We start from the raw sequence: 25869 nt of genomic DNA on the forward strand, positions 1-25869 counted from the left end.
AGCTGACACAGAGCCTTGCCCCAACCACCCAGCCAGATGCAAGGATGGTCAGAAATCTACAACTCCTCAGCCCTCCACCCTCCGCTCACACAAAGGCTCCTACATGCTGATTTCCTTTTACTTGTTCTGATGACATTTCCTGAACCAACCAACATCAGAACTGCGGTCTGACAAAGGAATTTTACTGGATCTGGGAATTTAAGCTTTTGAAAGGAGCTATAAAGATAAGAAAATTAAATCATCTTTGGGCCTACATTGGCCCAAGCACTTTACTGGAAGGAGTCAGGTTATCTGATGGAACATCTGTGGGACATCAGTAAGAGCTGGGTCAGAGGCCACAGTCTCCTCAGAAAACTTGGGCGCCCTTAGGCGAGGACTGATGACTCACACCACAGCCCAGGGTCCCCAGCTCCGGGTTCTGCGGGATCCCTAGCCTGGGCAAGCTTCAGCAATTCTCCCATCTACAGCGCACAAGTGTCTGAACTCTCTCCTGTACCCAGACACGCCCATCCGTGAACTGCCCATCCTCACTCAAAGGAACTGTGTAGGAGGGCGCTTGTCCACTTAGAGATGTCCCTAGATATTAGTAATTCATTGCTTGGACTTTCCTTAAAATGCCTCGGGCCACTGGCTTTTGATTCAAAGTTCAAACCGCCTACCCTTCCATCCATGTCTGAATTGCTTCAATGCTATCTAAGCCTGGGTCCCAACACCAGTGCCAACATCTTGCTTAGTTGGAGGCTGACAGGAAACTGCAGCAGGAGCTTCCTCTCCTGCTCGATGCTCCTCTGCTCAGCCATTCCAGGTACCTGCTCCCTCTTGCAGCAGGCGAATCCCCAAGGTTTTGTCCTCACTACCCACCATCTGGTCCTATTTCCCATGATATCATTTTAAGACCAGCTCAAAAAATATTTTGGCCTCTTTCGATTTGCCTAAAGACAGCACCAAAATGTAATTAAGATAGTCAGCTACTCAGACCCTACATCAAAGCCTGGAAACAGGTTCACACGGCTGAGAAGAAGCCAAGGAATCCTATCTTTGTATGCAATACAGACATCATTAGTGAGGCAGAGGAGTTCAGGTAAGGACATTCTTTGTTTCTCTGGCTTCACAGAACACTGAGCTGTAAAAATAAAGGAAAGAGAGACCCCAGGAATGCTGTTCCCTCTCTCCATCCACTGAGATCACCACGGCTTTCTCTTAAAGGGCTCACACTTTAGGGGAAAATGCCTAGCACAGTGTGGATGGTATGTTTACAGAAGGGCTATTGCTAGTACCATACAGGTACACTAAGGAAAACTCAGGAGAGCCTGGCCTGGTCAAGGGTGTTCCAGTGGCACATCAGAGAGCTGGACCACATGTCATCTCCTTTCCCAGTGTCCCCTTCTGTATACAGCTGTCACCTAAGCAACCCTGCACAGCCTCCTTTCCTGATCTCAGCTCCTAGTCATTCTGACACTCAGACCACAGTGGATACGGAACACAGAACCTGGCAGGGAGGGGTTGTACTGTGCTCACCTAAAGGAACCTTCCGTGTCCCAGGACAGAGATGGGGCAGGGACTGAAGAACTAACTATCCATGATTTACCAGGAACACACAGGACACCACGCAGTTTTCTTACTATGGGATTTTGTGTATACTCAGAAACAACTGCCAAGCACTCAAGACACTGGCCTTATTCCAGGGCTGGCCCTTTAAAATACCTGGCTCCAAGCAGGAGCTTGCCCCATGATGCACAACTCTGAAACCACGTAGAAAGTGTATTTTCAAGTATCTCCAACCATTTCTAAAACAAATCTTTGTTTTTCAGGTTCTTCCTTCTTTTCTTCACCCTCTGCTGTTTTTTCTCTCAGCTTCTAGTGGAGCCAAAGGTAACAGAGGGACTGCCTTGCTGGTTTTCTACCAACACAAACAACCACCAACTTGGGGAAGTGCCGCCATCTGCTGCACACGGGACCCAGCGCCAGCAGGGGGCGTGCACCCATCCGTTATTCTTCCATTAGAGCTTCACAGCCATGGGCCACGAACACAGGCGATTCCTCAGACATAAATGGACCAGACAGCCTTTTGGTCACAATCTCAGGACTCAGAGTCCACAGACCATGGCTATGAATTCCATTTTGAGTATCAGTTGGCAGTCTAACATTAGACAAACTACTCCATAAAGATTAAATAAGCTAACTAACCTATAGTTTGGGCTTTAAGAGGCTTTTTTTGAGCTTTAAGAGGCTCTGGTCAAAACTGCTAATGAAACTAGCACTGCCCATATGACAGTGACAAAACTCCTTAGTGATGACAATAGTGTTGTGTGCTGAGCCAGCAGGGTTTCAAGCAAGACTGGTACCGACTGTGCAGCCCAGTACCGGGGAGGCAGACTAGGTCCCATGCTCCTAGGCAGCCATGCAACCATGGTACCAGGGTTCAAAGCTGCCTAGGAGACAGAATCCCCTTCAAGCCTCTTAACCAGGAAGAGGTAGTGACCTATTTCAGTGTTGAGTTACAGAGTAAACTAATTCACCATCGCTGTGCCTGGATTTTCCCCCCCCTGCAGTAAAAACAGAAGTCTTCCAAATGTGAATGTTCTTTAAGATTTATTTTATTTCAATTATGTATATGTATGCTTATCTGTCTGTGTGTAGGGATGTGCATGTGGGCGCTGGTGACTACAGATTCCTGGTGAGCTGCCTGATATGGTAGCTGTAAACTAAACACCGGTCCTCTGCAAGGGCAGAAGGTATTCTTAAGCTTACAGCCCTCTCCTGAGCCTGCACTGAGAGTACATTACCACCTCGTGATTTAAATGAGCCTACGCTGCTGTAGAGAAACGGAAGAAATACACCTGCAAGTCGACATGGAGCAAAGAAAGACCTAGACACTCCAGCCGCAACATTTAATTCGGTTATGGTGCTTGAGTTAGGTCATTCTGCTGGTCTCCTTATCAAATGAATGTGTGTGATGGTTTCATGTTAAATTTTAACTATTTCCAAACATTTGCTAAATACACCAGCAGAGTATTTTAAATGACCACAATGCTTCAGTCTTAGAATACAAGTGCAATGAAATTAATGTCTCGGAGTCACCGAAAGTCTCAAGAACCAAAGAAATCATCCACATGTTTCAAATTTTTCAGCCTAATCTTAATTCTGAAGCAGCACTCGGGCCTATCGGGGGACAGCACAGAGCATTTACCTAGTGAGGTCACTGCCACGGCTGGTGCTTGAGATGTTATTAGATGCTTTAAATAGGTAGGATAATTCCCTTTCACTTCAACGAGTCAATCACCACTTCTCTCCTCCAGTACAAAAAGCATACTTTGGGCCCTCAGGATTTTATCACTAAAATCAAAGATGCACAACTTTCAGTTTCTACACAGGCACCTCGGGGGTGGTTTACAATTCGGCACGGATCCACAGAATGACAGTAAACTCCTGACCCTCCTCCTGCCTCTATCTACCAAAGCTGGGATCATAGGCACACACCATCACATTCAGGTTCCATGGTGCTGGCAACCAAACCCAAGGCTCCGTGCCAGGTGTGGACTCTGCCAACTGAGCCTGTCCCTTCATATTCATCTGTATACATTTAACTGCAAAGTGGGTGTGCGATGAAATGAGACTAGGTAACACAAAATCATGATTTTAGTTGGTGAAATCTGAAATTACCGAACATCATACCCCAAGTCAGAAAGATCAAGATACATTAGAACGTATTGTCATTATCCTGTCTCAGTGTTGAGGTCCTGTGGGCCTTGCATGTACTTACTAAATAAGCCCTCTCTAACTAAGCTACATTTCTTGCATTGAAGGTAGACATTTTAAACTAAAGATCAAGTTTTAGTTTTCGTTGTTTCTATGTGTATGTGGCTTTCAGTGCACATGCCTTTGATGGCCAGAAAAGGACACTGGAATTGCCGATGGGTGGGTTCTCTGCAGGAGCAGTTTATGAAGAGCAAGAAACTTACAATTGTGAGAAAAGAGGGTAAGTCTACATTGGCGCTTAGTAGGCCCTAGCAGACTATGTGAGTTGGCCATCCATGTATTTCCTTTGTATTCAGTTTGGGAGCTCAGTTTATGAGATGGTGCCATTGACATTTTCTGAACAGTGATGTATAGAACCATATATGTGTGTGTGTATACACACACACACACACACACACACACACACACACACACACACACATCTCTGATTTAAAATAAAAGGGAGGGTGTGTGTATGCTCTAAGGGAATTGAGCATCTGAGGCTTCTAGAATGTTCCACCCAAGAAATCTGATGTGTGTTTCATAAGGCCTATTTCAAATGTCAGCAGCTGGGCATAGGGGGAGAGCCTGGCTCATCTAGGGCCTATCAAGGACCATACAGGCAGTTCAGGGGCCCTTCAGCACAGGTATGGTAAGTAGATACTTCAGGAGAAATATAGGTCAGTCCTTCTGTTTGCTAACTGTATACCTTAAGTCACCAAATATGCCTGACCTGTTTCCCCTTCCACAGAGTGAGAAAACTAGAACCCATATGAAGGAGGCAGATGATGGAGTTAACGACAAAGCAAGCACTCAGAGACAGACAGACACAGGGACAGGCCAGGCCAGCCTCCAAGCACAACAAGGAGGTGATCTATGTCATCAAAATGCTCCCACCTGTGTGGACTATTAGCCCAGCAGGCCCTTCTTCCTGGACAGCATCCTGCACTGGCAAAGAGCACCCCAGGCAGCTTCGTCCTTGCTCTGGTCTCAAGAGCTTCAGTTTCCGCTATCCACTTTACTTCATCGCAGCCCCGTTTTCTGACAGCCCTCTGAGTGATGGGTGTATCTATCAGAGGCCCCCATACGAGCTCTCAGCGTACAGTGATAACATGTACAGCGCCTCTGCCTTGGACACCCCAGCACCCAACCAAACAGCTTGGGAGGTCACCTCTAATGCTCAGCACTAGAGTGAACAATATGTGTTCACTTATGACAAACTGTGTGCTCACCTCCGTGTGCCTTCCTCTCCGTTCTCTCTTATTTCTCTCTCATAGTCTCACTATACAGCCCTGGCTGTCCTAGAACTCACGTAGACCAGGCTACCCTCAAACTCACAGACCCACCCATGTGTGCCACCATGTCCAGCCTAATTCTTTCCCTTGAAGACAGTGACAGCAAGACCCAAACATCTAACTCCCCCCACCCCCCGAAGAGGTCAGTGCTGGGAGATACGGAGTGTGGAGAAAGGAGTTGGTGAGGATCCCAAACACTAATTCATGATTGTTTCAGTTGCTGCCTGGGGCTCACCCACACACAGATGCAACCCTCACACTCACAGCCAAAGAGTGGGCGCGAACAAAGGGTACAGGCTTCTGGGGGAAGGAAGAAAGGAGGCTCACATATGCATGGGATGATGCACACAAGATGGAGTGGGCGGGGAAGGAAAAGAAGAAAATGACAAACAGAGCCCAGATGCCTGTGTCTCTGGTATTTACAACATGACAAGGCACTGCAGGCTACCGTAGCTATCAAAGCACCAACATTACTTCTGAAGAAGATAATTGCTTTGATTACTTTTCTTTTGAGGGGAGGGGGCTTAGAAATGCCAGGTAATAATGATGACTGGTTGTTTAGCCTTTAGCCTTTTAGGATGAATCTTTAACCCAGCAGATAGAACTCTATGACTAAAGAAGTTACCAATTCAGGGTTCACGTTTCTAAGTGTTCAGATACTTTACGTCCCAGCAGCCACACAAGAAGGCTCAGTAAGTACTCCTTAAATTTTATGAGATACAAGCCTAGTGATGGCCTGCCCTCCAGCCAAGGTACTCCCTGGAGCTTGTGGTCCACACAGCGATAAACACCAACCTCTCGTTATCTGAAAATCTGAGAGGATACCTGCCAACAGCATCCTTCTCCCTTGATGAGGAAGTGTGGCTTGGTGGCTCCATCTATTTTTACACAGAACGTTTCACGCAGGTGTAAGGGAAGGGGATCAGTAAGGGACAGAACACAGGGTGAAGACATGAGTAGGCATGGAAGCACTTCCTGCCACCACACCCCTCTGGGTATACTCACTGAGTCTGGGTCTCTCTGTTGTTCAAGGAAAGCTGAGAATTCCACCAGGCGAAGCTTGGTTGTGCCAATGGATCGGCCCTGCCAGGCAGGAACTGAGGGAGCTGGGGCTGATGCAGGCTCAAACCCTGAAACAACAATTGTCACCTTTACACAAGTCCACCTGCACCTCCTTCCAGACCTCAACAGTGCAGAATTCTGAGCACAGAGAACCTATAAGGGGATGACAAATCCCTCCACGGCTGGAACTCGGGCGGGCTGACACTCTGGCTGGGGCTTTGCAGACAGCTAAGCAGACTGCATGAAGCTCACCATAAAGCCAGTGTCAGGTAAGGGTAAAGAGCTGTGACAAGGAACACTGTGATGACTCATGTCTGTTGCTGTCTTGATTAAACCTAGCATCACCATGGTAAGCCATCTATGAGGTTTAACTGAAACAGAAGACAGACACTCCCCAAGTGTGCATAGCTCCATCCTCCAGCTAGGGTCCTGAACAACATAAAGAAAAGAGCTGAGCACAAACATTCACCTCTCTGTTTCCTGCCAGTGGACATCATGTGACCAGCTGCCTCACACTCCTCCCTCTATGATGTCACTGCCATAATGGGCTATACCCTCAAACTATAGGAACCCAAACAAACCATTCCTCTCTTCGGTTGCTTGTATAGATATTTTGCCAGAGCAACTAATATTGACAGCTCATCCTGGGTAAAGGGGTCCAGTTGGGAAGCAAGCTAAGAATGTCGGGAAATAAGGAAAACATTTTTGAGGGCATTCTGTGAAGCCAGAACCCACAGTGCACCGCTTCTATCTGCTCATCTTCTATCTTAAGTCTGTGCTCACCAGCACTACAGAACTTTTCCTCGGGATGCTTCAAGAAACACGTGGAATGTGTTTTTGACTAGGGGCACTGGAAGGGTTGGTCCAGGATTATACACTATCTCATGAAGTTCAGCTCGGTGAGCCTTTGGGTGAGAGGGCTCAGGAGAAGGGGAGTCAGATGGGTCAGGCAGATTCAGTTTCTGCTATACCATTCTCTCTCTTACAGGAAGGAGCCAGCAGGGAACTGATGTTAAGAAAGTTTAAGTAGTCTGTGTCTGACTCAATGGCATGGTTCAGCAGCTTCTGGTGAGAGCAACCACAACAACTTCCCCTTCTAAGTGGGGTTCAGCATCTTAAGTGAAAGTGGTTAGGCTTCCTGTTTCCCGACAGTCCTACAGAAAGAGTCTTCGAAGGAAGGAGTGTTTTAAAATTTATTTTTATTTACTTATTTTTATCATCTACGTGTTTTGCCTGCATAAATGTACATGCACCATGTGCGCACCTGATACTCGCAGGTAAGCAAAGAACAGACTGTATCCCCTGGAACTGGATTAACAAATGTTTATAAGCCACCATGTAGGTTACTGGGAAACAAACCCAGGACCTCTACAATAGCAATCCGGGCTCTTGACCACTGAGCCATCTCTCTTAGACCCCAGGAGAAGGAACTCTTGAGTAAAGAAACACAGGACCTGATGGGAGATGCCTGGGACTTTTCACAGCTTCAGAAACCACTCACCCTTAGGAAAGGAAGAGGCAGCTGGTGGCTAAGACCTGTATCACTGCACTGGGACAGAAGAGACAGGCTCCTTACTCCTCACCGAAGAAGCAGGAAGACTTACCTGGAATGGGGGCTGTGACTGCTGGCTGGATGGGGTAGGCCTGCTGCACAAAGGGCTTGACGCTGGGAAAAAATGGTTAGCAAGAGTCAAGTTACAGATGAAGTGGTGGCTACTGCTCAGACCTGGCACTGGTCTGCAGTAGGACTCCCCCATCATCCCATCTGTCTGGATCCCTGCCCACAATGGGATGCCCATTCCATACAGAGCTGTATCTACCTCTACTTCCAAAGAAGAGGCTACACAGTAAAATGCTGATACACACAGCCCCACAACAATGTGATGGGATAAGCTGGACTGGCTTCCCACAGTGTACCAGGTACCCATGGGTTATACTCCTCATCTCTGCACAGACCTGCCATGGCTTAGGGAGGCTTTAGGAGGCCATGAGTAAGGGTCTCCCATCTCTAGACCACTATGAAGAATATATACAAAGAAATTTCTTTTCTGCTTTGTCCCCAAGCTGCCCTTGGCTCTTGTGGGCTGAGCTTGCTCCTTGGATTCAAGGAGTCTCTGAGATTTTCTATCAGGCACTCCTACCACAGGGACAGCCACAATGGAAGGAGACATATCTTTGCTGCCCTGTCAGGTGAGAAAGACCCTGGTGCTGCAACATGAAGGATGAGGGACCTAATTCGAGTGTCTAGCTATGTCACTGCTTATATTGGAGGTGGAAGAAAGGAATCTATACCATTGCTAACTCTCTGGAACATGGGAACCCAAGGAGGGTGAGTCTCTTCTCCCTTTATCCCTGAGAAAGCCTGGTGCAGTAAAATGTCCTCCAGGGTGGGCTGCCTGGCCTCTGTTGTCAGGGGCCTTCAAAGACTTACTCTTGTGAGGATCCTGGCTGTCCTGTCTGTATCATCCCAGGCCAGAACTGGAAGGAAAGAGGTAAAGGCTTCAGGGTTCTAAGTTCTCACCAAAGCACACTGTGCGTGCGACACATTCAGATTATAAGCCTCTGCTGAAGAACACCAGATTCCTGGAGATCGGATGTGGTCAGTGCTGTGTTCAAGACCACAGCCTACAACAGGGAGCCTCCTTTAGCTACTATGTCCTGAAAACTCTCCTACAGCTAAGAGACAATGTAGAAACACTGCAGTTTATTCTGCAAGGAATTCCTGCACACCCCACTGTTATGTAGCTCCCAATGGAGCACCACAAAGACTTTGAAACAAAGAAGTAAAAGTGTGGAGAAGCAACTAGGACACTCGTCTTTGCTGTGAGCATTGCTAAGGCCTTTGGCAGAATCCCAGCATCACTGATTATCCAAATGACCAAGTGCCTCCTAAACAGCAACCTCAGCTTTGTCATCTGTAAAATGGCCACAGAACTGAGACTACTGAAGATGGTTCTGGGGTGACACCAGATGTAACAGATAGCTTCTCAGCCTTTGGTAGCTGACAAATGAAAATACTAAAAAAGAATATTTGCCCCTGTGGGTTTTGGTTGCTATAAAGTAACCCTGAGGATACAGGGAGGAGACCAAGACTGAGAACCAAGGAAAAGAGTAAAAGAGAAGGCAGAGAATGGGACTCCACAAACAAAATATTTAATCTCATGTCTTTAAATTTCACTATTTTCCTCTTCCTTCCATTTTTCTCTTTCTTTCTTTTACTCCTTCCTTTTCTTCCTCATCTCTTTCCTCCTTTGCCCATCCATTTCATATCTATCAGATGTCAATCACCCATCTATTTATCCATCTATCCACCTACCATCTCTCTATCCTCCTTCACCTTTTATTCTATCTACCCATCTATTATCTATCTCTTTTTTTCTCTTGATCCTTCTATCATCTACCTACCTAACTTTTTTTTTAATTCCAAGATATTGTGGATTGTCCTAAGGGCCTCACTCATGATGGCCAAGTGCTCTGCTCCTGAGCCACATCCTCAGTCCCTTTTTATTCCAGTTTTAGACACGGCAAGTTGAGCAGGCCGACCTTAATCTTACTATATAGCCCGAGAAGCTTTAAAACCTTTGATCCTCCTAAATCAGCCTCCTGAGTAGCTGGGTACATGGCGGCCATCGTTTCTGCATCTGGGTACTAACTTACCCCCGGTCCGCCCGGGAAGGTGGGGCGTGGAATCCCAGGCAGCCCCAGCTTGTTGTGGATGGCAGTAGCCGAGACGATCTGGGCTGATGACATGGCAGCCATGTGCTGCAGGGCCTTGTCCTTGGCAGTCTGATCCTTGAAGATGACAGTGACACACTGACTTAATAGAGAACACATGTCTACCATGCGGGTTAAACAGTACAGCCACAAGCACAAAGACTAAAATACAGAGCCACATAGGGGCCATGAAAGCACACATGCACAGAGAGAAATCAACACGGCCGGGGGGCAGTGACTCTGGCTTATGGAACTAGGGCTACTTGCAGGCAATAGCTAGTGGCAAGGTTGGGTTTTAAACCCTTGATCCACTTTTCCAATAGATAGGAAGTCAAAAGATAGAATCATTGTTTTTACTTCCAGAAGAATTCTCAATGGCTTATCATGCCAAGGGTAGGGGGTGACCCTACTTCCAAGTGAAAGGTCATCAGCAGGGGTAGGGCCATTTATAGATTGAAGAGAGTACTATTTGAGTATCTGCTGTCATTGGGCCACAGTGCCAGTCCCCTGCTGGGGTCATCCAAGGCCCAGGAACCCTGGCAGACATTTGTAGGGGGGCAGCTCAAAAAGCAGCAGACGGGCAGGGGAACAGCCAAGCAGCATGCTGTTGGGGAACATGCTATGGGGCTAAGGCCACAGTGGTTCCTTAACCAAAGCTCAGAGTGTGGGGATACTACAGTCTCCTTTCTGAAATGGATCTTTTATACAAAGCCAAGATTGGTAACATAAAGCTTGCCGAAAAAGAAAAAGATAAAAAAAAAAATTCTGCCAAGCACAGCTAAAATACAGAATACTCAGTTTAAAGAACATACTTACCATGCTTGTTACCTGGATACAATAATAAACAGTTTGTTAAAAGGATCACATACAAAGGCAGGGTTACTTTTCTTCTTCAGTAAAAAAAAAAAAAAAAACGTGTATAAACACAACATTCATGTGTCATATAAATGCATATTCGAATGTGTCAATTCTTAGGCTTTAGGAATATGCTATGCAGATGCCATCTAACAGCCAACACTGACAGAACTGACCACCCAACTCCCTGGCTACAGGACTATATGGTATCCCCATTATAGATGGAGCAATGGTCAGGCCTTGTGTGTGGCAGGACCTATGGGCGCACAAGGAGCTGAGGGTCTAAACTCAGAACCCAGAGGTCACCGGAGCAGGAACAAAGCAGGTCACACCAACACTAACTGTGGTGCCTCCCACCCAGCTGCCGCTCAAGAGCCTACGGTAAGGACAGTGGCTGAGACACAACAGAAATGCCAGCCAAAAGGCAGCTTCCATGGCTGCATAGCTAACCAAAGGGGAGGAACAAACAAGTCGAGCTGCCAAAGGGAAGGTCAAGAGAAGCTTGGAAAAAAAAAAAAAAAAAAAAAAAAAAAAAGAATCAGACTATAAAACAATTCTGGAAGCTTCTGGCAAGGACCCATTCAAATCTCCAAAGTGTAGACAGCACTTTGCCCCAGCACACCAGGAGCACCATGAAAGTTTTTCTTCAAACAAAGTCAAGAAACAGATTCTCAAAGAATAAAAAATACTCTATTAAAGAATATTTTTGAGAGAGGAAGAATGGGGGGGCGGGAGGGTAGGAAGGGAAGGAAGAGGAGTTAAACATGCATTTTTGCAGTTCTGTGCTTTGTATTTGAGAGCTAGTGAGCCCAAGCCCGCTCTCCAGGCTGGACCTGCCCACTGGGAACATCTGCCATACTTCGGCACCTTCTCATGAAGGCCTGGGGATGCTGTTTGCTTGCTGGTCCCTGCTAGAATGGCCTAGAGTAACTAGGAATGGTGCCTCAGGTCTCCTCACGAGCAGGCACTCTTTCAAGCGGGCTTTATTAGCTAGCCAGTAAAACCTCTGACCTGAAGCCTGTCTAACTCAAGTTGATGCAGGTAAAATTCAAAATTACACACACACACACACACACACACACACAAGGGGGAGGGGGGAGATTTTATTATAGTCTGGGAGCATTCATACTTATCCTAGCAGAGCCTAGCAGAGTGCACACACACAGGTATCAGTACCAGCCAACTCACTTCAGATGCCCTGTGGCTTCAATTGGCCCCACCCACGCCCTTAGCAGGACTGGATAAGCAGTGAGCATACCTCTACACAGTGAAGAAGGCCTGACACCAATGCACACTAGCTAGGTTTTCTTTGAGTCCACATTGGACTTCAGCCCTGAGGCCACTTAACCCCTGTGAGAGGTTATAAAAGCTCTCTGGGGCAATTTGCTGACACTGAGGTAATGGCAGAGAAATGGCCACGGGTGCCTTCCCAAGCTTCACAGTCTTTGGGCCCCAGAATGGGGGTAGTTTAGAAAAGAAAAGCCCAGACTTTTATCCTGCCTGGCTGGTGTGAATTCTGAAGAACTACAGAATTACTTTAGGACCTGTCTCTGTCTCGAGAAAAGCATGCAGCCTCTCAGAGACCTAGGAGTTCTTGTGTTTAGTAGATGTGGATGAGAGGTAGATCTGTCTGACCCAGTGTGGAATATGACATGGGGACCTGCTGGAAACATTTCTCGTTGCTAGGTAGTTCAAACATTCTTTAAAACATCCATGAAGGATTGATAGTTCTCCTTAAAGGTTTTTTTAAAAAAATTTTACTAGGTATATATTTACCCACATACGGAGTCAGAGGACAGTTTGTAGGAGCTGGTTCTCTCCACCAAGTCCTTGACTGAACACAGATCAGGCTAGGAAGCAAGCATCTTTACCTGCTGAGCCATTTCACCAGCCACAGTCAGAAAATCAGTGGGGTTGGGGGTGAGGTCGGTGTACACATGACCACGACATGCCGGTTAACTCTTATGAGCTAATTCATCTATTTAATAACTCCTGGCCACTCTGTCTGGAAGGTACATAAATAAAAACAAAGCTCAAAGGCAGGAGAGCAGAGCTATTGTTTTCTGTGATTTTGTTAACACCCAGTGCTTTCTGGAAGCAAAGTACACGCCCTTGGGAAGTCAAGTGTCTGGCTTTTTCCCTACCTAGGGCGAGCCGTGTGATAGATACCCTTTACTTTCTTCACTTATGAAGAATTTCACCTTCATCTCTTACATCTCCTGGTTCCATTATAAATGTGTGCACTTGTAACTATGAGGGTGGCTAGTGGATTCCATTATAACCAGCACATCATAATCTATAAGGCCACTGAAGTAATGACCAGCAACAACCAAGTAAGTTTGTTCAAACCGGGGCCCCTCTTGGCTTTCTGTCTGCCAGGACAAGCAGCTAAGTGTGGGACAGAAATATTATCTCTAGTGGCTCCTGCACTTGACCCACCTGCCTGAGAATGGGCAATTTTCTGTAAATGGACTAAAACGGCCTCTCTCGTGATTCCTACCTATTCACTGAATTTCACAGCAGTGGCCCTTCTACAAATACATGTAAAAATTAAAAGGGCTGTGTTGTGTGTGGCTGGGGGGAAGGGTCGTAAAATCTAAAGTAACCCTGGAGACAGATAATAAGCACTGGCAAGGCCCATAAGAAAGCCGGGGTGAGAGCTTGTCCGCAGGCCCTCTTACCCTGAGACGGGAATTGAGAAAGATGATCTCTCGGCTGCCATTTGCAGCCCTTGCCTGGCTTTGGAAAATTATCACCCTAAGTGTCAAACCTGGGTAAATTGCCTGCCCATGTCACTAATATCCTGGCCTTTTATCTATTGGCCCTTCTCACCCTCATTTAAAGGGGGGGAGAGTGATGGACCCAGTAAGTGTTGGTACATGCAAGAAACGTGAGCTACACTCACACACCAAATTAATTTCATTCAAAGATATAGTTGCATCTCTCAATGTCTCTGAGATGAGGGTGAGATTTACAGAGGGTAAGAAAACTGTTTTATCTTGAAACACTACAAGAAATCAATACTGAGTTATACTCTGCCTAACTTAGACACCAGGAAAAAGGTAGGTAGGTAGGTAGGTAGGTAGGTAGGTAGGTAGGTGTGTGTGTGTGTGTTCGCGCGCGCCCGCCCATGCACGAGCGCGCAGAAACACAAGACAAAAATAAAAGTATAGGGGGAAATCCTAGGACAAGTCCATACTCTGTTCTTCTTGAACCTGTGACCTGCTGAACTCCCAAGAGTAGCAAACACTGCCCAAAGATGCTGGTAAAGTCTACATTAGCGGTCTCATTATCTACCCTCTCTTCCTCGACATTCAAATACAATCAACTGCCTCACTGCCCTGTGCAGACCATCAACTGCGTCCCTCATAAACCCCCCCGGCCTGGAACCTTGCAAACTGTTAGTAAGTAAGCAGGCTTTCGTATTTCATGAAGCTCAGTTCTGCTGACTGTGTCTCGTGACCACAGTGGGTGTGGTGTTAGGGAAATGCCTGTATGTGATACCCGCACTGGGGAGGCAGCAATGTGAGAGCACATGGCTGAAGAGGAGCCCACATGAGCTAGCCTCTGGCTATTGCAAAGATTCATCCCACCTTTCTCACTGCTTTCCCAGCACCCAGTAGGCTTGTAAACAATCTCATCTCTCAACACTGTCCACAGACACTGAGGGTAAAAAAAAAAAGAAAAAAGGATGCATGCTCCCATGTGCAATGCACCACAGCTGTCACCCATTAATGAATAGCAAGCTATACACAGCATATATAGATAGCCTGTAACAAGAATATACTAATATAGAGAACATATATAGTGTGTATAGACAAACCATCTAACAGGTCAATTTATTCATGAACTATCTCAGAAATTCATATGGAAATATTAGTAACACTGCAGGAAAAAACAGGTATAGTCACAGAGACCATGAAGTAAAAGAGCTGTCATGAGCTATTAAATGCTCTCCTGCAAACATATTTTCCCCAGCAACATAAAATTGTAATGAAAGGGAAGGAAAACAGCAATTTGCTTGAAAAACCACATTTTTCCCCCAGCAGAAAAAGACAAAACATGAAAAATACTTCTCTAAGAATTACTTTTGCAGATGTTGTTTCTAATAGAGCGTAGTGTGAATTCACGTGACCTCTGAAATAATTAGCTGTGACTCTTCAGCAGATAAACATCACAAAAACATAAGGTGGTCTGGGGAAAAGGATGGGGCACTTGAATGTTTTCTAGCCTAGATCTCTAATTTGCTTATCAGTGCAGAAGGAGGGAGTAAATACAAAAGGGCTGATTCTGGTCAGGCCACAGCGGCTGTGGAGGAGGGAAGGCACATTCAGCACCCGCCTGACTTGCTGCCTAATGAGTAGCAATTAATTCATTGCATTGTATTTCGAAATGCCGAAGACTCTATTCACATCAAAGAAAAAAATTTCAAGGCTTTTATACATTGTTCATTTTCAAATGTACAGAGCTATGTTTAGCAGTGTGTCATTGTCCAATGTGGCTCTTTTCTTTCTGATGTGGGCCTCTGGCTTTCACAAAGAACAACAGATGAGGAACGGGGAAGGTGAGCCTTGGACCTGTCCTAGGGATGGAGGATGTAGGCCAGCTATGGTCTGGAGCTAGGTGCAGAGGAAAAGATGCCTTCCTACTTACTGCCCTTTAATCTGAGAGTTGGCATCTGAGTTCTAGGATGAGAGCTAGCCCTCACTGCTCTTCTTCGCCACATCCTTCAAACTCACACAGAAAGGCCAGCTGCAGAGAGCCCATGCGTAACACCTTCAGGCAGGGATGTGAACCTTTCTGGGTCATTCATTCTATGAGGAACTTAGGCTTTGGCACCAAACAGGCTAAAGATCGGGGTCAGATGTGCAACCCCATGTAGGTCAAGAAGCTTTTGTAAGCCCTTACTGCCCCTTTGCTAAAGCAGGGACAAAGGCAGACATGATGGTGTCCCACTGGCCCACCATCCAGGCTTCTCCTGCTACAACCTGCTGCTCAGAAGCTCTGGTCTTTACTGCACAACCGTGGCTACCAACTTTATTCTAGACTCTTAATTCCTTCCCATGTCAGCTAAAGTACCTAGGAGGTCAAAAGACTCATGCCGTGATGGCAAAAAGAACCTAAAGACCGAAACCTGGAAGAAGCTGACATGGTTTCCCCAAACCTAAGAAATGGCCAAGAGGATGCAGGTTCCCATCAAGGCTTGGAACCTCGTGTTCTGTTCGGAACCTACTCCTCATGGGTGGCCCAGGGAGCACAGCATGTCTGCCTTCCCTGGAGTAGCAACACCAGCTGTGTGCAGCAGAGTTGCACTTAAGCAATGCTCCATGAAGTTCTTGAACTTGAAAGAATAAAATCAGCCATTTGAGCTTTAAGCTCTCTCTTATTGAAAGGAATGGCGGACAGGAAAGAAAGGTCTGTTTGAAAATCAGATCACAAAAGGCCCCAGGCCAAAAATGAAACAATAACAAAAAATGGCCCCTGAAGAGTTCACATGGCTTATAATTTAGTCAGTCACTGGATGGATCAGAGATGCGTGCTTCTTCACTATTAGCTTTTCTTCATTGTGTGCCATGGCCAGACATGACCAAACCTTCTGCCCATGACAGATCCTTGCCAGGGTGAGGATGGAGCTGTAGCCTTGCTTCCTCTTTATGTTTTCTCATGCTGTACCATCATCTGAACACAAACATGACTCCATCAGTCTCCTATAAGGAAGATGGCAGCAGTATACCATCACCAGAGCCAGGTCTGCTCCCGTGGCCTCTGCCATGATGGTTCTGGATATCTTGAGTGGGGAGAGAGACACAGAGCAGGAATCTCTGTGTAGAAACTCCATATAGGAAAGAAAGATACAAAATTCATCTGCCATCTTTTTCTGGGCCAGGTTGAGTCTCAATTTGTAGAGATCCAGAAAGGGTTAATTTCGATGTATCCACAGAGAAACCATTTCAGAGCAGGGAAGAATTTCAAATGTTACAAGCCGATCCTTTACTATGCTGTCTTCTATAACTCAGTCTGAGACTGCAGGAGACATGGGTATCTACATAATACACAAAAGGAGTGTAGGTACTGTGGGTCACCTAAAACACACCCACTCCCAGAAGAGGCATGGGTCAGAAGGGCTAAGTCCCAACAGGAAAGGCATCCTTCTGAAGATAAGCTTCCAGAGGCCTAGAGGAAGCATTCTTGCTTCTTCTTAGACTCTAATCAAGATAAACTCTCCACCGTGTGACTTTCCACTATCATTCCTTTAGCCAGCTTCATGGGCTCTTGAGTGTCTCCTGGAAGTGGCAGCACCATCCTTCCTGCTCTGATGCACTGTTTCTTGGTTCCTTCCCTATTTTCTTTTTGTGCAGTTGGAAGTCCAGCCACACCAGGCAAGCCCTCAGTCACTGAGCCATACCCCAATCTGGTTCACTCTCTTTTTGTATCTCTCCACATGATCATGGCCTGTACGCATCTGAGGTCATCCCGAATGGCCAGGTCAGCCTTCTGAGGCTGCCATAAACTCCTTGTCTCATGTTGGTGTTAAGGTCAACAGCAAGAGCCCTTGGAAGACAAGGAGTGACCACCAACGGAATTCAACTTCAAGGTAAGAGGAGGACCTGTGCTCTCAGTTGCTTTATTTTCTCAATGTGACCAAGGAAAAACTTGGAGGTGAGAGGGAAGAGGGAAGGGGTTGAATTTAGTTAGGGAAGAAGAGAGGCTGGAGGAAATTAGAATATAGAATAATGTTTCTCTGTTTGATTAAGTGTTTTTTTTTTTTAAAAAAAAAAAAAGTCACTGAGGTGTTATTATGTTTTGTTTGGCTTTTGAGATGTAGCTAATGTTATCCAAGGAAACCAACCTTAAATTCAGTCCTTCTACCTCCCAAGTACCATGATTACAGATGAGCAAGCACACCTGACCATGTACTGACTTTTTTTATACTTAAGTGAAAGCTTCATAGTTAATTATGATGCACATTCCCAGCTTTTAAGAAGCTCAGGGTCTTTCTCCCTCCCCCATCCCCCTGCTTGCATGGTTCATCCGCTCCCCCCCCCCCCAACCTTACTATTCTGAGACAAAGTACTGGCTGCCTAAAGCAACCCTATGGACCTGAGGGATCTCCCCAGAGGGCTGGAGAGATGGCTCAGCAGCTAAGAGCACTGGCTGCTCTTCCAGATGTCTAAAGTTCAATTCCCAGCATTGACAAGATGGCTCCTAACTGTCTATAAGTAACACAATGCCATCTTCTGGTGTGCTAGCAAGCATGTAGACAAAATTCTCATATACACAGAACACACAAATAAATATTGTTTAAAAGAAACTAGTTCAGAAGTTTTAATATATTTTACAGGGTTATATATTCATAACTCTTTTCTAAAAAAACACTGAAGAGGAGATCTTAGCAGGTTTAGCAGGCTGAAGTCAAGCACCAGTGGAGGCTGGCCATAAGGGAAAACTGATGGCCACTGAATAGGGCTCAGGCTATAGGGGAGCCCCCCCGGCCCAGGTGCCTAGCTCTCTTACCATACTGTCATAGCTCAGTCACTAGGTCCCTACCTCCAGCTTGGCCTTTCTTACCAGCCATCCTCTTAGGACCTAGTGAATGTTCCCCCATCAGTTAGGTGACATAGAGCTAGTCCAATCAATGTTCCAGGTCTACCTCAATGGTACTCTTTAGTTAATCCAGATAACCACTCTTGGATTGGGTATTTTTTTCTTTTCTGGGCCCTGTTTCCTGTCTACTGCAGAGTCTTGGCTGTGGGAATTCGACAAGGGAATTAGCACAAGGTTTAGTGCTTCCCCAGAATACCAGCTCCATGAAGTCAAGGCCTAGGATGCACCAAATCTGAAAAACCCTCAGAGCCTGAGTAAAATATCACCCCCTTGCTTTTAAAGTTCAACAGAACCTTTCCCTGCTTGTGAAGATGAAAACAGACTGAAGAGTCTGCATACCTGAAGTCACTCTGAGAAGCTGGCAGGGGCAGTGACTGACCTACCTTTAGAACTGACACTAACACCTTTCAAGGGACTACTCATTGAGAATACAGTAGGGGAGAAACATTCATGTCTCTTGAGTCTTCTGCTCAGGGAAACACAGATCAGGAACCAGCAATATAACTGGAACACTAGGCTGAAAAACAGCTGGGGGTTAGTGGCCTCCTTGGCCTTCTCCGGGGGCAGGGATGGCAATGGCAATTTCTCAATCTATACTCCATGGAATAGCCAGAGGACAAAGGAGAACTAAGGGTTTGAGAGCTAGGTTTCAGTTAGATCCACCTTCACTATTTCTGGTCATAGTTTCACTACGGTTTCCTGCTTAAGACATGAGTTTTGGTGCTGGAGAGATGACTGTGGGCAAAGCACCTGCCACGGAAGTATAAGGAGCTGAGTCTGAATTCACTGGTACCCACATAAACATGGAAGGGGGTGAGTGGTGGCCCCTTCTATAACCCCAACACAGAAGAGACAAAGACAAGGGATCCTAGACCAAGCTGCATTACTAGAGTAGCCAAGTCAGTGAGTGCTGGAGTAAAAAAGAGAGCCTGTGGTTCAATATAAGTGGAGAAAAATTAAGGAAGATACCCAATGTCAACATCTGGCACATGGGACGGACACCTGGACAAATGGACACACACACACACACACACACACACACACACACACACACACACTACAGAGATGTCCTGTCCTGGTTGGTTTTCTGTCAACTTGACACAAGCTAGAGTTATTAGGAAAGAGGAACCTTCATCAGACTGCCTTGTAAGCAACTCTAGGGGCATTTTCTTGATTAATGTGGGAACACACAGCCCACTAGAAGAGTTGCCATTCCTGGGCAGGTGGTCCTGCATTGCCTAAGAAAGCAGACTGAGCAAGCTAAGAATGATGTTCCTTCATGGGCCTCCTTTAGTTCTTGCCGCCCAGTTCCAGCCCAGACTTTTCATCAGTGATGGAGCCTGACCTGAGAATTGTAAGGGGAAATAAACACTTCCCTCCCCAAGTTGTCTTTGGTCATGGTGTCTTATCACAGCAGACAACAGGGCAGCTGGAAAACAAGCAGTCTAAAGAATTCTCCCGCTCCCTGTTCTAGAAAAGGAGAAGCAAACAGGCTTGAAATGGATAGATGTCTCAGTGGACAAAGACAACTGCCTCCCGAGAGAGCTATACTGTTGGAGGGAGAGTACAGAGACCTGACAGTTGTTCTCTGACCTTCAACAGGGGTGTCCCCCTGCCACACACACACTTTTAAAGCAAAGGCTTATGGAAAAGTGTACCCAGGAGAGACCTAGCTATATACATGTCACTTTTACCAACTCTTTAGCAAGATAAAGAAATGAGACATTGGTTTCAGTATTCAGAGAACACACAGACAACTGCTCAACCTACTACAGCACCCCATAGGTACCCCACTTTGATTTCTGGATATGTGGAAACATTGTGACTAGGCTGGATGAGGCATTACCAAGGAATATAGACCAGCAATGGCCAAGTCAACAGTCACCTTCTCCAACAAGCTTCCTTCCCACACCTTTCTCAAGGAAAACGCAACAACTCTTGTAATCTTAGCCACTTCCTGCCACCCCCAGTGCATACTCAGGAATCTGTGTCATTTTCAAGATGATTTCAAATTGTGTAGTAAGTTTATCTCATCGGTTATTGTGGAATTCAACTAGGACAATTAGTCCTTCTCCACGGCGAACTGAGAAGACACCTGTCACAGTGTCTTTCAGATGTGCTGAGACAGGACTCTGAGACTAGCTACCCCCGCAAGGCCTGCAGACATGCACTCATGTTCTGTCAAGGAATAGTAAAGCAGAATGTCCACAGGACACATGACTAGCAAGCAGATATTAATCAACAGCCATCTTTGACTGTCTTACCACCCTAAGAGAATGGACAAGGTACTACCATCCAACTAAGTCACTAATGACCACCAATGTCCACTCTGAATTATTTCCATATATTAGCCACAGGCTCAATGGTACAGGGTAGACACTTAATGAAAGTGCCGTGTGTCCTGAACCTGGGACTGAGGGGTGGCTACTTCTCTACAATGTGTTGACATAAAGCATTCTTCTGATTTAGGATTCAGAAAGAACTGAGTTCAAATCCTCTCTTCGCTCTTTATGAAGCTTGGTAGCTTTTGTCAAATCAATTATAAACTCGACCCACTGAACCATAATTTACTCCATATTTTTTCTTGAAATTGGAACAATATAGCATTAATTTGTGAGTCTCAATGAGAGAACACAGAAGGCTCTGCATCAGAACACAACATCTGTCCTTGAAATCCCAGACTCCGAAACACATTCTCCAGACATATGGCCATGTAGTTCCTTCACATCAAATTGTGGCTTTTTCTGCTAACAGCCAATGGTGTCATATCTCAGAGTCCCATTTATACAGCTAGCACAGAGAAAGGGGATTGGCTATGCCTGGAACATTTTGTAGGTCTAATGGAGAGACAGATCACAGAGGACTCCATTTCTGCAAGAGTCGTACAAGAAAAGAATTAAAGAAGCCACTAGAAGTAGTTCTGGGGCTCAAATATGGAGCCCATTGGCATCCTACAACCTCTGCCTGACACCTGTTCTTTGTGCCTGTTCCAAGAGTGGGTTGGAAGTGAAGACAAAGCATTGTTTTTCTATTGTTAAAGAACAAATATATAAACAACTTTCTGAATACAGATATTATGTATAATACTGTGACATTTGTTTAAAGAATAAAGTTGAAAACCTCCAACTCATACCTCAATAGGATCTCTTCTGAGCCAGTTTTTTTTTTTTTTTTTTTTTTTTTAAATTACCTTCTGAGGTTTCCATTCAGGTCCCACCCCCACCCTCACCTCCAAAACCACCCCCACCCCATGTGCCTACAGGGAACACACACACAGTGGAGAGATAGTTTGTGACATCAGAGATGGAAATACAAAATTGGTATCTGTAAACCTCTTTGTACATCATTAATTCATTAGCGTAGAGAAACTAGAATCAGAGTAAGAACTTGAGCAAGCACTGGGGTCGTTACATACATGTAGAGTATAGCACCTCTGGTTAAAAAGCAAGATCTAGAAAGTTCCTTTAGCCTTTCAACTGCTCAGCCAGTGCAGCTCAAAGCCAGCCACCATCAGCCACATGTGCAAGCGAGCCAGCATGCTGCCCACTGCAGAGCGCACAGTCTGTTTCTTCCTACCTAGTCAGTCCTACGTCAGTCAGCCTGGTTGGCATTTTTAAAGTTGAAGGTTTTGGGGTTTTTGTTTGTTTGTTTTTGTTGCGCAAGGGGGGGGGGTGTCAGCGTTCAGCACTATGAAATGGCACTGTTTTGTTGTGGAACAAAACTATGAACATACTAAGTGCATGGGGGAAAGATGCATGAGAATAGCAACACTATAATCCTAAACTAACTTTTAGTATGAATAACTAGTAAATAAAGAGCTTCCCAAGGGGCTCTGAATTACTGCATTTCAGAAGTCAATGTCATGCACACTTTACTATAAACTGGAGCAGAAAAAGGAACTCGGAATTTAAAATGATCGATGCCTTAATATTTAAATTCTTATTTAGTTATTTATTACTGTGGATGGTACTTGGTTATAAATGAGGCACATAGAAAAAAGGCTCTACGTGAATCAGGCTTAATTACTTTATATTCAAGACCCCTCATTTGGTTTTGTTTTATTGTTTGGTTTTTGCCTGTGGTCGCATCTGCAGATTTCTTTATTTCTATCTTCTGTGTTTATTTTGCTTTTTTGAGATAAGGTTTCTCTATGGGACAGAGTCCTGACTGTCCTGGACGGGCTTTGTGAACCAGGCTGGCCTGGAACTCACAGATATCCACCTGCCTCTGCCTCGAGTGCTGGGATCGCAGGTAGAAGTCACTGCACCTGGTTTAGACTTCTCTACTAAGGAGACCCATTTTATATATATATTAGACAATGTGGAAGACATTGAATGAAAATACTATTTGTGTTGAAGGAGATGCATATGAAAATGTATTCTTAAATTACTACTACTGTTATTATTATTTATTTTATGTGTATGTGTTTTTTTGCTGGTAGAGGCCAGAATCCCCTGGAACTCAAGTTACAGACAACTGTGAGCTGCCATAAGGATTCTGGGAATTGAGCCAGGGTTCTCTGGACCATCTCTTTAGCACTGTAATTTTTTTTTAATATATAAAAACCATAAATTAGAATCAGTGCTAAATGTGTTGTAAATGTCATTTCACAACTCTGGAGACAATTTCTTCCTTTTCAGTTCTTTTTTGTTTTTAGGGATATTATTCATCAGCTGTTTCTCTGGGGACAAACTAGTAGCCCAGTGCTACAGGACAGTTATTAGATTTTTTCTTTTAATCGTATTTCTGTGCTTAAGTTATCAAGATCAGCTCTCTGCTGCGATTGCATTGTTACTGGGAACTTGCACACACTCACACACACAGAGTTTAATGTGAGGCCAGTACAGAAACAGAGAGATTAGACACAAAGAAACGTAAACAGCCCTCACATGCTAGGAAGCTAGGTTACAAGAATCCCAGCACCAGGCATTCACCAGTCACCATGGAAAACAGGAAGTGAGGTGCATAGCAACCACGAGCCAAAAAGCAGAAAAGCGCATACCTTTAGCTTGGAATGAAAATCACGAGATTTCCTTCTGGCAAGAACCTGAATGTGACTAGACACCTGCAGGGTAGGGGAAGGGAGGAAAACAAAGGAAAAGCCTGTAACCATGGAGATGAAAAGCCCCCTACAACTGGGCAAGCCAGACGTACCTTAATGGCGGCTTGAATTTCTCGAACTTTCTTTCTTGCTAAGACCTGTATATGACTAGACACCTACATTTTTCGGGTTTATTCAGGGGAAACAAAACAAGAAAAAAAGAAAACAAAAAACAAAAACAAAAAAAAAAAAAAGGAAATCAAATATAAAATCTCTATTCCTTGGGAGGGGTGGGGGAGGGGGTTATTTGCATCTCAGAAGCTCTGCGGTTAGGAACAGACAGTCCCAGCCAGACACCAAGCCCCCAGCACACTCTAAAGCTCTAGGACAGGGTCCTCACTGCAGAAGGTTTGGGCAGGCTCACAGACAAGTTCCCACCAGAAGAGATGACAGGTCGGTGCTGGGGGAAAACCTCATTTGGAGAGCCATAAGAGAGACCAGGGGTGCTTTCTTTATAAAACTTTAAAAAAGGCAGGGGTAAAGATAAATGAGACTATTTACGGCGTCTCAGTATCAGGAGGGAAAAAAATCTCCCTTTCTCAATGTAGTGATGTCTGTCCATAAATTAGCATGCTCTACAAAAATCAAAGCTGAGGCTGTGCTGTGGATTCTGGTCTTTAAATTCTGTGGCAAATGCTGAAATAATGCTGGCACATAAATTAGATCTCAAAGAAAAATGGGACCCAGTTAGCAGAGCCTCCCCACCCCAACCCCTTAAATTTTTTTTAATCATTCCACTCTTTTGGGAATCTCCTGGGAGCCAAGTGGATCTGCATATTATTACAAAAAGAAATGTGTGAATACAACCAGCCAGCCAGTTAAAAATCTGAAAAACCGCTCGGCTTTGCTGAACAACACTAGAGAGGTGTCGCCAACCAAGGCCTACAGGCCCCGGAGGGTGATGTTGGGTGTGGAGACACTGCCAGACAGGCCTCTACCGCACAGCGATTCCACTGGGCAAGCAAAACTGCATCGATTTCAGTGGGAGTTGATTAAATTTAGAAGAGCCTCCAGTGAAGGGGTCACTGGGCAAGTGACCAGAGCTTGCTGGCCAAAGGCCAGTTCAGCATTTGAGATGGAAGGAGAACCTGTGATCTGCATTGGGAGACTCTGAATCTTCCCATTACAAGTTCAGAGGCTTTGTGGCAGTCACCTCATTTCTAACTCTCCAGTGACTCCAGATTATTAAAGATCTTTCCGTGGTGGTTAAACGTCTTTTGAGTTTTGATAATTCCCTTTCTTCCCGTTTCCAGGGAAGCAGGGCTCCCCCAATCCTCTTCACCCCCTTCATCTGGTTCCCGCTGTTACTCATTTGCACCCAGAATCGCTTCTGATTCTTTGCCTTGATGAGGGCCATGGCTGGGTGCATCCCAAGCAGACAGGGCCTGCCTGCCTCTGGGCTGGCAGGAGGCCACCCCTTTCTGCTGACTCAGCACGGGGCCAGCATGGGCAGCATTTCTGAGGCACAGCCCAGCCCCCTGATCCACACTCCTGAAAGGAAGCTTCTTCCCCACCCCCACCAGGGCACCCTAATGCCACTCAACCTTGAAGAGACCCAGGCGGATTGACTGTACTCAGGAGTCAGTTATAGCCCCTCACCTCCCGTTAATTATTCTACCATGAAGTCTCTATATTGCCCGAGTGGTCTTGAACTCCAAGGCTCAAAAGATCCTGAGGCTTCAGACTCCCAAGTAGCTGGGACTAAAGGTACACTCCACATCTAGTGAGCAGCAGCTGCTGAACTCTGTGCTGTGCAGTGTCATTCCACAGAGGTTAACATGAAGAAATAAGTGTTTTCCTGTCATGGACCCACCCATCACATGGGTTGTTTGTTTTCATTTCCTTTTCTGTTTTTAGAGACTGATTTCCCACCCATCTCATTTGTGAACTTGGTCATTTTAGAGATCTGGGCTGCTCTTTGTCCAGAAGAACCAGAGAAGGCGGAACCCTGGCCAGAGTCAGAAAAGAACTCCCCATTCCTGTTCTGCAGCGTATAAAACATGTAACTGCTTTATAGTCACAGCAGAGGCTGACAAAAAGCCATTGCTAAAGAAGCCACAGTGCCCTGGAAGTGTATCACTTGCTCAGTGTCGAGTTTAGGCCATTGCTAAAGGCCACTGGCGTGACTTCATTGAAAGCATGACAATTACATAATCGTTGCAGGATATTAAAATGCACAAAACTTCCAAATCTCTTGGCTTACCAGGGTGAGTGCACCTGAAGCCTTCTGCAACTCTGGTAAATGTTAGGGAGGTGAAGGGGGAAAGACAGGATTGAAAGCACAGCAAGGGAAAGTTCAGACACTGGCTTGGCAGGGAACTTTCCCATGTGTTTATAACAGTGCAGTAGCACACGCTTGGGCCACGGGAAAACCATTACACCACGGACTCCTTACAGGGCACTGGGACTAGGGCTCCTAGAGCCAAAGCACAGCAGCCAAGGCAGCCCAATGTCTCCGGGCCATTCGCTGACATGCAAACCTTGCAGGCGGGTACTGTA

The 25869-nt window shown here is 45.7% G+C and overlaps 1 protein-coding gene across 1 annotated transcript in view; it reads right to left on the reverse strand.

The window, feature by feature from the left end:
* Nucleotides 1-25869, reverse strand: part of TEAD1 (TEA domain transcription factor 1) — a gene marked incomplete at its 5' end in the record, with an annotated part of 148567 nt that overhangs the window by 36096 nt on the left and 86602 nt on the right. The window contains 6 exons of the mRNA XM_080913018.1: nucleotides 6039-6163; nucleotides 7700-7761; nucleotides 8527-8573; nucleotides 9753-9887; nucleotides 23272-23334; nucleotides 23424-23486. Of these exons, the coding sequence (XP_080769144.1) occupies nucleotides 6039-6163; nucleotides 7700-7761; nucleotides 8527-8573; nucleotides 9753-9887; nucleotides 23272-23334; nucleotides 23424-23486 (495 nt within the window). The remainder of the gene's footprint in view (nucleotides 1-6038; nucleotides 6164-7699; nucleotides 7762-8526; nucleotides 8574-9752; nucleotides 9888-23271; nucleotides 23335-23423; nucleotides 23487-25869) is intronic.

Source organism: Micromys minutus (assembly GCF_963924665.1).
Source record: "Micromys minutus genome assembly, chromosome: 2".
NCBI lineage: Eukaryota > Metazoa > Chordata > Mammalia > Rodentia > Muridae > Micromys > Micromys minutus.